The 14,711-nt window shown below is 41.0% G+C and overlaps 1 protein-coding gene across 1 annotated transcript; it reads left to right on the top strand.

Moving 5' to 3' along the window:
* The first annotated feature begins 4,464 nt into the window (after window positions 1-4,464).
* On the top strand, window positions 4,465-5,495 carry LOC119774798 (trace amine-associated receptor 1-like). The gene is made up of 2 exons (XM_038272477.1): window positions 4,465-4,547; window positions 4,640-5,495. Exon 2 carries the CDS (start codon window positions 4,641-4,643, stop codon window positions 5,493-5,495), a length of 855 nt encoding a protein of 284 aa, XP_038128405.1. The 5' UTR covers window positions 4,465-4,547; window position 4,640.
* Window positions 5,496-14,711: the final 9,216 nt, after the last annotated feature.

Here is a 14,711-nt window from a genome sequence, read left to right as displayed (position 1 = left end):
TTAAAACACAAAACACCTCACCAAATGTGGCCAATGAAAAAGCAGAATCACTGGAGGCCAGACCGGAGAGCGGAGATGAAGCACAGTGTCTGAAGGCTGTCCGTGAGGCCATAGACGAAGCACAGTGTCTAGAGGCAGGCCTTGAGGATGGTGATGAAGGAGGTTCTCTGGAGGTCGGCCGTGAGGAGATGGAGAGTATCTAAAGGACAGCCGGGAGACCGGCCATGAATAAATGTCTGGAGGAGAACCTGGGGATCGGCGTCACAACAGCAGGAACCTTGAAGGAAGCTGCACAGCTTGTGACCCACAAAGAGTATATGGTGTGCAGGCAGTCAAACTACACATGCATTATTTTTTCCAATGCTGTACAAATTTGTATAATAAATAAATTTAAAAACTAAATGTAAACATTTCTGTCAACGAAGATTTGCATAATAGCCTGCAACACACGTTTGTTTGCACACGGTGCCTTGCAGGTGGTTGTTGTAAAAAAAACGACAGGTTTGTCTTGGGCCATGGACCCCAAAAGGAAAAAAAAGGAAGATAGCTGATGAAAACAGAAGATTTAAAGAAGAATGGACTGATTTTTTTTTCTTTTTTTTTATCTCCAATGCTGAAGGATTTTCTGGATGTCCAAGCTCCAAAACTGCTGCTAGTTTTGAAGCATGGAAAACCGTTCACAGGAAGCGGTCTTATGCAAGTATATGAGTTTTCTTCCACTTTTTCACATCAATATTGTAATAGAATTTAAACTTAAAGCACCAAATACCGTACAGCAGAGTAGTCACATGATGTGGTATTTGCTCCAGGATAAACATTTAATCATGAATGCCTATTACATATTTAAGCCCACATAGTTCTTTTTCATATTGGGCTAATACACCTAGAGCTTGTGTTGCAATACAAGCCTTATATAAATAGGAACTGACTTCTTACTGAGGAGGTAACCAGCCATTTCAATCAGGTGTGTTGGACCAAGGGTGAATCTACGTAAAAGTTGCTGGATTCTGGCCCTCAGGAACTGGAATTGCTCACATCTTTACTAATGTCAAGAAATTCACTTTCCAGTGAAAAAATAAATCCAATAACTCTTTAAGTTTATTTGGTGGTAGGTAAGCAGATCAATTTTGCAAATTTAACACCTACTTCATTTTGTCAAAAGTAATCATGCATTTCTTATTTATTTATTGGACAACATTTATTGGTCTGACTGCACTCCCTTCCCTTCTCCAAATCCATACATACAAACGCTTTTGTTGTAAAAAGAATAGGTTCCCCCCTGTCAGGTAATGACGAGGTTTGTTTACATAGATAATTTTATATATCGTGTTCCTGACCCATTGAAGTGATGGGAATAAACTGATCCTTAATCTCTTAGTTTTAGCATAGAACTCTCTAGAGAATCCTGCCAGTTTGCTGGCTCTAGTAATATATATGTCAATAATAAAGGGGATTGGCTTCAATAATATTTGAAATCTATCCAAAATAGAGAGTAGTGGAAGAGCCAGCAGACAGATTGGATGATGTCAATCTGAAACAGGATCAGATGGATTAAGATTCTGGTACTTGTGTGAGAAGTAAATCCTCTAATGAGCCTTCTTGAAAATGAAATCATTTAGGTGTCTTGTCCTTAGATATGATGAATGCAAGATAATTTCTATAATTGGATCATAAGAGCGTACAGGTCCTTCTCAAAATATTAGTGTATTATGATGAAGTACATAATTTTCAATAATGTAATGATAAAACCTGAACATTCATATATTCTAGATTCATTGCACACTAACTGAAATATTTTAGGTGTTTTATTTTCTTGATATTAATGATTTTGGCATACAGCCCATGAAAACCCCAAATTCCTATCTTAGGAATTAGCATATCATGAAAAAGGTCTCTAAACGAGCTATGCACCTAATCATCTGAATCAACAAATTAACATTAAACACGAAAGATTCCTGAGGCCTTTAAAACTCCCAGCCTGGTTCATCTCTCGAAACCCCAACCATGTCTAGGACTGCTGACCTGACTGGTGTCCAGAAGGCCATCATTGATATCCTCAAGCAAGAGAGTATGACACAGAAAGATATTTCTGAACAAATAGGCTGTTCCCAGAGTGCTGTATCAAGGAACCTCAGTGGGAAGTCTGTTGGAAGGAAAAAGTGTGGCAGAAAACGCTGCACCACGAGAAGAGGTGACCGGACCCTGAGGAAGATCGTGGAGAAGGGCCGATTCCAGACCATGGGGGACCTGCAGAAGCAGTGGACTGAGTCTGGAGTAGAAACATCCAGAGCCACCGTGCACAGGTGTGTGCAGGAAATGGGCTACAGGTGCTGCATTCCCAAGGAATGGGCTACAGAGAAGCAGCACTGGACTGTTGCTCAGTGATCCAAAGTACTTTTTCCAATAAAAGCAAATTTTGCGTGTCATTTGGAAATCGAGGTGCCAGACTCTGGAGGGAGACTGGGGAGAAGAAAAAGCAAAAATGCCAGAAGTCTAGTGTCAAGTATCAAAGTCAGTGATGATCTAGGGTGCTATGTCAGCAGCTGTTGTTGGTCCACTGTGTTTTATCAAGGGCAGGGCAATGCAGCTAGTTTTCAGGTGATTTTGCTTTCATCTGTTGAAAACCTTTATGGAGATGAGTATTTCATTTTTCAGCATGACCTGGCACCTGCTCACAGTGCCAAAACCACTGGTAAAGGGTTTACTGACCATGGTATCACTGTGCTCAATTGGCCTTCCAACTCTCCTGACCTGAACCCCATAGAGAACCTGTTGGATATTGTGAAGAGAAAGTTGAGCGACGCAAGACCCAACATTCTGGATGAGCTAAAGGCCGCTATTGAAGCATCCTGGGCCTTTATAACACCTCAGCAGGGCCTCAGGCTGATTGCCTCCATTAAATATGCTAATTTTGTGAGATAGGAATTTGGGGTTTTCATGAGCTGTATGCCAAAATCATCCATATTAAGACAAGTTAGTGTGCAATAAATCTAAAATATATGAATATTCAAGTTGTATCATTACATTATGGAAAATAATTAACTTTATCAAAATATGCTAATATTTTGAGAAAGACCTCCATTTTCCAAACATTAAAATCATGCAAGTTGTACAGTGGGAGTTAAGCTAAGCAACATAAAAACAAGGAAAACATTTCCTCAATTGGGTGGTTTAGAATTCTAGATTTTGGAAATACTTAAAAAATGAGATACGGTATACTCTCCTTGAATCTGGATAAAAACTGATTTATGTCTCTATGTTGAAGAAATTATCAAGGGTCCTGTTTTTTTAAAGGGAGTAGGGAAAATAGTATGACAGGCCCCAGTTGTGCCTAAAGACAGATTTATACTGAGAAACCAGGTCGTCTGCATGTATGTCACAGTTAATGCAGATATGCCCCGCCCCTTCCACAGACCCTCTGGTGCACCTCTCCAAAATTGTAGGTGACCGCAGACAGTGGTGCAGACAGGAAACCTCTAAATGGTCAAATCTACATCCGCTCTACACTATGCGTATCTCCTGTTTGGTACCTTCACGGCTTGTTTGTTTGTATGACCACCATTGTGGAAAATGACCCGTGAAGATGGATCAGCAAGAAGAGCAAGGATTGCTAGAATTCTGGGACTCTTTTTCCATCTGGATCCCCGCTCATTTTAGCCCTCATGTCCCTCCGTTGTTGCACAAACTTACCACCGCTTCAACACTGCCTCTGCCGTATCTAGACCCACGGCTAGTTCACGATTGTCCCTATTGCGTTGTGGTGTAGAATAACATGGTGCAGACCACACTTCATATTTCGGCATAAATCAAAATTATCTGCATCATACCTGCAACAAGCTCACTGCTGCAGAAGTATAACCAGCCCTTAAAGGTACAAAACAAATTCACAGCTATAAATAGACTACTATCTGAAGTGAAGGGCAGTAAAAAGGAGGACAATGAATAATCATGGTTTTAGAGATAAAGAATCTACACCATTTTTATTTTTAGAACAGTTATAATTTATTCAAGGTAATTTAATGTTTTCAGTTATAATTCGTGAAATTCTTTGATTCAACCTGCATTATAAAATTGATCAGTTGTTCTTTTAAAAACTACATTATACTAAGTTAAAAATACATGTTTGTCATTATTTGCTTGAACTTGTTACTTTCTGTCAGTGGCAATGCCTGTTTACAAGTTGTAGTGCAATAATTGGATTACAACTGCTCATGGGAGGGATCAAACAAAATGATTAATAATAAAAGCAGGTTTAACATCCTGGTCTACACTCTGACTTAATGTTAGAAATAAAAAAAATGATTCATCTGAATGTATGAAAAAAAGTTTTATTTATGGTAACTGGATTCAAGGATTGACATTTTGTGGAGTTTTGTTACGCCACAAGATGTTGGAGTTTATAATATTGTGTTCTTACTACAGTTGCTTAATTTTAAGTATTTGTTTTTCTGTTAATATGATCATATAATTTGCTATTGAATTGATGAAAGACGAATGCAGAAAGCATGGAGTCTGGACTGATAATCAACAAGGTTTACGAAGAAAAGGTGCATTTCTGTAATGATTCAGGAAAATCTTCTTGCATTATGGAAATAACCCCATCAGCAATACGTTCATTTTTATATATGTTTATTGGCAGCATGGTGTCTATTCTCACAATCAGTGGCAACCTTCTCGTGATCACATCTATTGTATACTTCAGACAGCTTCACACTCCAACCAACTATCTCATCCTCTCACTTGCTGTGGCTGATCTGCTGGTTGGCGCTCTGGTTTTGCTCTTTAACATGGCTCTCACTGTACAATCATGCATTTACTTTGAAGATTTAGTCTGTAAAATGCGACGAAGTTTGGACATTTCACTAATGACTACATCTATTCTTAATCTGTGCTGCATCTCCATCGACAGATATTATGCAGTCTGTCAACCTCTAACATATAGAACAAAAATGAATGTTACTGTTGTTTCCATTATGATTCTGTCAAGCTGGACTATTTCATCCCTGTCAGGATTTGGTATCATATTTGTGGGACTTAGAAATACTGTTTGTGAAGGAAGGTGTTTCATATTTCATATTCCGAATTCCAATGTGATTGGCACTGTTGTTTCGTTTTATTTACCCGTCTTCATAATGCTTTGTATTTACCTTAAGATTTTCTCTGTGGCAAAAAAACAGGCACGCAGCATCCAGGGCACAAAGGCTGGAGCAACAACCATTAAGATGGAGAGAAAGGCCACCAAAACCCTTGCTATTGTTATGGGAGTATTCCTTTTCTGTTGGACCCCTTTCTTTATTTCTATAACTTTTAACCCTTTGTCGAATTATTCAATTCCATCACCAGTGACTGAAACTCTTGTCTGGCTTGGATGGTCAAATTCGATGCTAAATCCATTTGTTTACTGCTACTTTTACAGCTGGTTCCGAACTGCTTTCAGAATAATCATCTCTGGCAAAATACTTAATAGCAACTATGCAAATATACAGCTCTCATAAGGAAGTTAGTCTGTATTTCAATTTTTAAATTGTATTGGCTTAAGGGGATCTAGCACTATCCTTTGTTTTTTTATGAAGTTTATACTATTAAATCACATATTTAGAGAGACAACTGTTCATTTTTATAATGCTATGTCATTACTTATGGATATATAAATATATTTATATATATATATATATATATATATATATATATATATTTATATATATCCATTGTCAGTGCTGTTCATCTGCTTTGCGTCTCAGTCAATCTAATATTATTGATCTCTAAAAGGGTCCCTATCCATAATTGATCAGTTTTCTTAGCATTTATAGATTTCTGATTCAGCCAAATAACTAAATAAAATATTATCTAACGAAATACTGTTTTATGGTTTACTGACCTTCAATTTCCCTAAACAGGTTCAAACATTCATTTGAACCAAACTCTTCAACATAAACTTTGATTATAAAAAAACGTAATGCTGAACAACGATATCATAGCATTATTTAATTGATTTTCATTGTCAACTGTTTCTATGTGTTGTTTTCTTATGTGTACATAGAAGATAATATAAAATATGTTTCACATGGAGTTCAATATAATTTTTCTTTTTCTATTCTTTTTTGGTACTTTTGTAACAGTACAACTACGTCATTTACAGCGCATGTGATTTGTTTTACTGCATGACTTGTACTGTTCCTTTAATCGTGCCGGTCTGCTCTTAGTCAGCAAAACTTTTGATCTTTGAACCCGTAAAGTTTTTTTCTTCATCCTAAATGCCAATTTATGAATTAACACCTGACAAGCATTGGAAATCATCAGGTTTATAAGGATACTTTACGACCATTTGCCAAAAACATTTGTGAAATGTGGCACGTTTGTGAAAACCTGGGTAGGAGAAAAAGTAAGAAATTTACCAAAAGAATAGGGAAATCACTTGGTTAAACTTGCAGTTCTTAATCCTGGTCCTGGATCACTATCCTGCACTTTTTAGATGTTTCTCTGTTGCAAGACACCTGACCTCCACCAGTAATCAAATGCTGCAGAAGTCTGCTATTCATATGTTAACGTATGTAAGGTGTGTGGCAACAATAAGACACCAAACATGCAGGGCAGTGGTCCTTTAGGAACTAGATTGAACATTCTGGTTGGTCTGAGGGAAAAAGCAGACTGATCAGGAAGGAGGTTGCTGATGACAACTGCCAAATGACAGATTTTTTAGAGATGAAGAGGAGATAGTATTGATCTGTAGGGGTTTGATTTAGCAGGATTTGCAAACTGTACCCCAGAGGTCCAAGAGAATTTGAGTGAGATCTGAGAGCTTTGCTACTTGCAAGAGACGTTGTTCTGAATAGGGGGTAGGGAGGTGATAAACACAGATAACTGCTGCACATAGGTAAGACCTTTTCCATGAAGATAGGACACTGAGACTTACAGGTTGTCTTGAACAATAACAAAGTCCACATTAAAAGAGATTCACAAGAAGACACATTTGAACAAGAAAGATATTCCTGGTTTAGGATACCATCAGAAGTAATCATCCGGTAAAAAGAGAAGATCCTTCACTTTCTCCTATACACACTAATTATCTTGACTGAGAAATGTTTATTAGGTGTGCAGCAAAAAGGGTCAGCTCAGCCATCAGCAAAGATCCTCAGTGACAGGAAACTCACTCACACAGGAAAAACAGCAAAACCCAAGAGACCCGAACAGGCCTGATAAGAGCCATTTATTCTCAGCAAAATATGTGGGTAAAACATCAAGACAGTAGGAGTAGGCAATTAGCTGGTGAACAATTCCTTGTAAACTTTTAAAGCTAATTTGGAAGGATTTTGGCATTTTAACTTAGTTTAGTCTAACTGGAAACGGTATTGGTACAGGAGCTGGTGTTGGTATTACAGGAGCTGGTGTTGATTTACTGACTGTTTTGCTAATACCTTGTATTTTTGTCCAGAACTCAGCTGCCTGCATTATAACAAGAATTTCCTCTATCCACCACATCACCTTGGTCCTCCAACAGCTCCACTGGCGCCCTGTGCAGTTCCACATTGAATATAAAATTATCATGTTGACATTCAAGGCCCTTCACCACCTAGTCCCCCCATATCTGTCAGGCCTCGCACCCCTTCTCGTGCTCTCAGATTCTCTCTGCTTTACACCTGTGTGTCCCTTCTGCCTGTCTCACCACAATAGGGAGCAGAGCATTCAGCCACTGTGCCACCCGTCTCTGGAACTCTGTTTCTGCCATTGTTTTTTTATCTTTTGTATGGTGACCTTTAGTGTCCAGAAAGGCGCCTTTTAAATAAATGCATTATTATTATTATTACCTGGACTGGGTCCTTCGAGGTCCGTGAAAATAAAGAGCCCGGAAGAGCTTGGCTGTATAAGGTAAACATATTTTACACTCCTAATACATACCTGGGTCTAGCGGCCAGTTCCTCCAGGGATAACAGGCCCAAAGACACAAGAGGAGATCCCCAGACCCCCCAGTGGGGTAAAGGGGCAGGCAGCTTGAGCTGGGTCTGGGATCAGGGAGCTGTGACAGGGTACCACCAAGGGAGTAAAGCAGCAGTGTAGCAGGTCTAGCCCCAGCCCCAGGAGGAACTCCCCCCAAACAGCACTGATCCCAGCCCCTCCAAAGTATTCCCCATAAACCACAAACCCCCACACAGCAGGTAGCAAACCAGCCAAAGAGCCCACCTCACCCCCAGCCAGCCACAGCTGTTCCAGTTCCCCACGTCCATATGGTCCTCTCATAGACATGGTTTCCAGGCAATTACAACCAAGACAGTCCATTTCCCTAGGCCAAGTACCTTACGACAGCCCCCAGAGCCCAGGCGCCAGACACCTACAAGCATCCCCTCACCCACCTGCAGTCACAGGCCATGCATTGGGTTAGGACAGGTAGGCAGGCAGCCTATCACTGCATGAAAAGTGGGATTTTCGTCAATAGGCACTGTAGATTGTCGTGGAACTTCAGGTTAGCGGCAGTTTACGGCAATTTGCAGGCTTCGTCGAAAACTCCCGTAAATTGTCAGAAATTGACGTGGAATTTCTTAGGCAGTGTTCCCCCCATGCCTCCCCCCCATGGAATTCTAGGGGAGGCTTTAACATGTAAATGAACATGCTGTGAGCTATACAAATGCAAACCAGGGTTGCAGGGGCGGTTTTACCCCAAGTGACATCTTTCTGAGGAAGAAAATCTCTGATACAAAGAGATCAGGCTTAGTATAGCCTCTCACATTTTAGCTTGAATTGATTTATTTAATTAAAGTATAGAGACCAAAACAGATCTTTAGCTGACAGAGCAATACATTTAGAGCAGTAATTATTTTTTTAAAAATTTGCATTTAAGATAAAAAATAAAATATTGTCTGTCAATATGCTCAATTCACAATTACTTAAGTGGAAAAGTTTCAAGAAATTAGTCTGAGATGATTCACTTTATAACATGGCGCATTATCCTGTTGGAAGTAGCCATCAGAAGATTGGTACACTGTGGTCATACGGTCTGGCCAGGTCAAGATCCGCAATTGCAATTCTTGGACGCGATGGCGACTCTGCATCGAACAAGACGAACTCAAAGAAGAGATGCTAGCGGTAAATATATGTTCGATTACTGCCTGCTAAGCTAAAAGCGGCCTAGCCTGAGCTATGGCTAATAGCAGCCTAGCTATTAGCCTATCTAGCCTAGCCTTGCAAGAACAAGCTTTATTAAAGTGCATTTTTTGTGATTTACAGGAAGCAGTACGCCGTCTTAACAACTCGGAGACTAATTGCAGGCGCTATGAACCGGAGCAAGGGTAAGATTTAAAGAATATGCTTTCATTCTGCGGTAAAAGGTAATGGATACCGATCATAGCTTTACATTTTGTTTTCACAGACCTCCTTTTTGCTCGGAGCCATAATCAGCAAGTCCAGATATGCACGATGATGATAAAGACGACATTGTGTGTAAGTGACTTGTTTTAATGTTTTCTCCTTCCTTGTTACTGTGACTTGCATTTGATTTTTTATTTATACCGCTCTCATTTAATTGTTTTCCAGCTGCCTGTAAGACGTATTTTCAGACGGTACGCAGGAGCTTCAGATATACGCTGCCAGCCAACACGCTGCGTGCGGAGGCTATCTGCTCGGAGTCGGGCCAGAAGAAAGAGGGTAAGACTTTATTTGGTGACTATTTTTCAGGTGCATTAATAGATGTGTTGTGTCCATACGCAGTGCGCTGATTCATTGTTTTTTTTTTTCAGCTGCTGAAAGCGAGGCAGAGTGTGCTAGCAGATGAGGAAGTGGAACTCTGGAAGTCCGCCGTCGTCAGCGGTGTCTCTGGATGGATTGTACGGTCGCCGCCATTTCGTAGGCCGGATCCCTCTGAACTCTGTGTTAAGCTGCAGTCCCGGTTAGAAGCGATGCCGAAGTACAGAGCCACGCACAGTAGGCGTCTGCACATTGGACCTGCCTCGGAGGGAATGCTGCCCGTTACCTCCAACCCCGAGGAAGCAAACGGACCGTTCACGGACTTTTAATTTTTAGAAATGCATGTGTTTGGATACGCGTTGTATATAGTTGTGTGTGTTTTAATAAAGCTCTTTCTTTGCATAAACAGCTTCCTGGCAAATGTTCATTTCCTGTATAAATTCATTCATGTCCTTGATGGTAGCATAATAATTGTGTAGTAGTGTAGGATAACATAAATACACACCATATGAATGAATAAATATATGAATGAATAAATATATGAATGAATAAATAAATATATATATATATATATATATATATGAATAAATATATATATGTAAATATATATATATGCCAACCAATCACGAGCGACTTTACTTGTTTAAAAAGAAGTGGTTCCGTCCAATACTCAGTAAGAAAATTAAAGCCTGGCGTGGCCACGTATGGTTTTGCTGCCAATCACGAGCGATTTTACTTGTTTGAGAATAGTGGTTTCAGCCAATACTGAGTAGGTTATTCAAGCCAGACCTGGCCAGCCGCGCGGGTTTGCTGCATTCATATGCTAATTAGGGCCATTAGTACAGCTGATCGCTCTCCACATACGTCACGGTACGTTTCCGACAATTTGTGGCACGACAAACGCGGACAAGCACGGGTTGCAAATTGTCGGAAACTGACGAAAATCAGGCAGATCTGCGAGATTTTACGGGGGTTTACGGGGACGAAAATCTCACTTTTCATGCAGTGTATCCCCCCTGCCGAATAGCCACGCCAGCCAGCCGGGTCCCCCGCAAGGATGGGGCCAGACTCTTCAATTTCCCAGATCCCCACCCAATGCCAGAAACAGGCATTTACGCCCCACGCTGTTTGAGGACAGAAAACACCACACCACAGAGGATTTTTTGGCTGGGGGAATGAACTCCCCTTTTGTGAGCCTGCCATGCTAAGCTGGTAAAGGCTGGAGAAAATCAAGCTTTCCAAAACAGGGCTGGCACAAGTTTGGGAGAGTTTTTAGCTAAATAATTTGTTCCTTTGATGATTCTGGATCATTTCAAGGGTTTACAGTTGAGTAAAGACAAAGATCACAAGGTGGATTGCATGGTACGCTATGCTGATATGTCTGAGCTGGTGTTTTATAAAGCTAATAAAGCTGACAGATTTAGATTTAGATTAGATTTATTTTGTATACATAAGTGTATAGAAAAATAAATTTTGCTTAAAACAGCTCTAGACTTTCATTTTTTAAAGTGCAGGCTTGAAAACAGTAATATATATATTTATATATAGTAATATTAACATATGAATGTATATTTACAGTTCTAACATAAATTTATTTTATTAAATTTTTTCTATAAATAAAATAACCCAGTATCTAATTGCAGTGGGGAAGACAGTGTTATGGAATCTACTGGACCTGCATCAGATGCTTTGAAGCCTCTCCCCAGAGGGCAGCAGGAGAACAGTCCATGGTTGGGATGTGAGGGGTTATTTATGATGTTATGGGCTCGGGACACGCAGCGCTGGGATGAAATTTCTTTAATGGAGGGAAGAGGAGCCCCGATGATCTTCTCTGCTGTTCTTACTACTCTTCTCGCCTTCCAGCCTGAGGCGCTGCAGCCTCCACACCACACAGTGAGACAGCTGGTCAGAACGCTCTCTATGGTGCTTCTGTAGAACGTGGCGAGGATGGGTGGGGGCAGGTGGTTTCTCCTCATCATCCCCAAGAAGTACATGTGCTTTTGTGCCCTTTTGATCAGTGAGGTGGTGTTTACCTTCCAGATGAACGTATCTTTGATGTGCACTCTCAGGAATTTGGTGCTATTTACCACCTCTACAGCTGAGCTGTTGATGACCAGTGAAGCGTGGTTAGGCCGGTTCTTCCTGAAGTCCAAGATGATCTCCTTCGTCTTTTCCACTTTCAGGATCAGGTAGTTATTTTTTGTTATTTTTTTCTGGTCGTTGGCATCACTGATCAGGCCTACCACCTTGGTGTCCTCTGCAAACTTTATGATGTGACTGGTGGTGAACCTGGGGATGCAGTCATGTGTCATCAGGGTGAACAGCAGGGGGCTCAGGACGCAGCCCTGAGGGGAGCCTGTACTTAGACTGATGACATCAAAGGTGTTCAGTCCGACCCTGACTGACTAAGGTCTGTTGGTGAGGAAGTTTAGTAGCCAATTTCGAAGAGTTGTATTGAAGCCCAGCTTTTCCAATTTGCCCATCAGATGCTGTGGGATGATGGTGTTGAAAGCTGAACTGAAGTCCAAGAACAGCATCCACACATGGGTGTTCTTCTCCTCCAGGCGTGCCAGGCTCAAGTGGAGAGCAGCAAAGATGGAAACCTCAGTGGAGCAGTTCCGTCGGTAGGCGAACTGGAACGGGTCAAATGTTGGCGGCAGACTGGAGACGATGTGTTCTTTAACCAGCCTTTCGAAGCACTTCATCATGATTGGAGTCAGTGCGACGGGCAGATAATCATTTAGCAAGGTGACCTGAGGCTTCTTTGGGACCGGAGTAATGGTGGCAGAGTTAAAGCATGCTGGCACTATGGATTGGTCCAGCGAGGTGTTAAAGATGTCTGTGAGGTTTCCAACCAGCTGATCTGTACACTACTTATAGACCCGCCCTGGTATGTTATCAGGCCCTGTGGCCTTCCTTGGATCGACTCTCCTTAGAGTTTTCCTCACTTTAGCTACGTCCAATTTTAGTGCCTCCTCCCCCTGGTGTGGAAGGACTTTCACTGCTGGAGTGCTGTTTAGTGCATAAAACCTTCCAAAGATGTTGTTCAGTTCATTTAGGAAGTCAGTGTTTGCTGCATCTACCGGGGGGAGTGTGTGTTGTAGTCCATTATCATCCAAAAGCCTTTCCACATGTGTGCTGTCGTTGTGGAAAAGATCCTGGATTTTCTGGCTGTGGTTCTGCTTTGCTGATCTGATGGCATGGTTTAAGTTGGCACGTGCTGTTCTCAGTGCCTTTCATTATTTAATTCTATGGAATGTCTCTTAATTCTATGGAATTACATTTTATTTCATTTCTAATATTATGGTAACTTCTATGTGTTTTCTCATATGCTCATTACATTTTCATTACCAAAATTATGACCGAATGTCATTTAATAGGAAGCCTCATGTCTGCTAATATATAGCTCACTCAAGAAGGTAAATAATCATTTAACTAAATGTTATGGTTCCTGTTTAGGTAAATAATCTAATACAACTTTATTTGGCCACATAATTTTTTATTAAATGATTTGCTTAATCACCATAGTGTTTGAGGATTTGCATTCGGAATTCTTTGTAAACATTCCCATTGCTCTAAATTGGTAAGAAGCTAATTTGATCACATCCCAAATTCTTCAGGATCCATGCTAAAGGGTCATAATATTTAATGAAGTTTGAAAACGTACTTAATGTTGGTTTAAGGAGCAGTTAAGACAACTCCCATAAATTCGTTGTTAAACTTGAAGGGTGAGACTCCATTAGTGTTAAGAAGAATTAAAATGGTGCTGACATACTGGGTTAAATTAAAAGGAATTAAAAAAAGAAAATCCAGCATTAGCAGCATTAGAAAATCCCCAATAGTATTAGACTTACACGTAGACAACGATTATTGTCATTTTTGAGTACAGTGTGTACAAAATGAAATTTCTTTTTGTACAGTTTTCATGACATTTCCTTTTCTTAAAGTGCAGCAGTGATCAAATGTAAACAGGGAGAAAAACATTTCAAAAATGGTCATTTTGACAAGGTAAAAATGTTTTCTCAGGTAGCAGAAATACATATTCTGTTGGGATCCTGACGCTTGCCCACCAGAGGGCGCCGAGGATCCCTTCCTAGGGGTTTTGTGTTACTGTTGGGATCTGGGGTTCTGTCTACCTTTCTCCACGAGAGGGCGTATTGGATCTCCTGAAGCTGGAGCTGACGTCACCAGCTGTTCCTCATCTGCTCATCAGGAGACCAATACTTAAGCGGGCAGAGATCCTCACTCCAGGGCAGTGATGGGACTAACGGCGTTGAAAGTAACGGCGGTACTAACGCCGTTACCTTGTTTTAGTAACGAGTAATCTAACTAATTACTTTGACTGTAACTATAACGCAGTTACCATTGCAGACACCCCGTTACTGCGCGTTACTCAGGTCGCACAATTAACCTTTTTTCATGATAGGACTCGTGCGCAGCTGCGTGAAGCTGACACCCCACCCACGTCAAACTCTGCAAATAGACTGAATGGTTAGTGCAACGTTAGTGCAGATTTGTGCAGAAAAAAATATTGTTTGTGCTACTTTTGTTTAAGAGATATTAAAGATAATTTTTTAGGTCATCCAGAGGTGCGCGCCTTGTCATGAGAGAGGGGAGGATGAAAATGGCTGATGAATAGTGAGATTCCGTCTGTCAGTTGGGTAGGTGGGTGTTTCTGCTGGTGGGTGTTAACGTACAGCACACACAGAGAGATGGAGAGTGAGGATGACTCCAGCAGCAAAACAGTGTTTTCCTGATGGAAATACCGGTGTTACGTCGAGCTGCGTCCTCATCAGATACGGTTTCCTCTGCATCTCCGCACAGCGCAGGCGGCACGAGTCACCGCGCAAGCGACAGGAAACGCGCATGCTCGCTAAAGGCGCGCAACAGTCGCCCTGTGCTCGCGCCACAGGAGAACTATGGAGAGCGGGAACGATCAAATCATTAACCTGACAACAGCCAGAAATGATAGCCTATATGGAGAAAGGGAGAAATCTGGATGGATGGATGGATGGATGGATGGATGGATGGATGGA

Source organism: Cyprinodon tularosa, unplaced genomic scaffold (genome assembly GCF_016077235.1).
Source record: "Cyprinodon tularosa strain WSP-4 unplaced genomic scaffold, ASM1607723v1 ctg831, whole genome shotgun sequence".
Lineage (NCBI taxonomy): Eukaryota > Metazoa > Chordata > Actinopteri > Cyprinodontiformes > Cyprinodontidae > Cyprinodon > Cyprinodon tularosa.
The sequence above is the reverse complement of the archived record's forward strand: the minus strand, read 5'-3'. Positions and strand labels throughout refer to the sequence as shown.

Coding starts and splice junctions, on each gene's coding strand:
- LOC119774798 (XM_038272477.1), top strand. CDS start 4,641: ATGGTGTCTATTCTCACAATCAGTGGCAACCTTCTCGTGATCACATCT.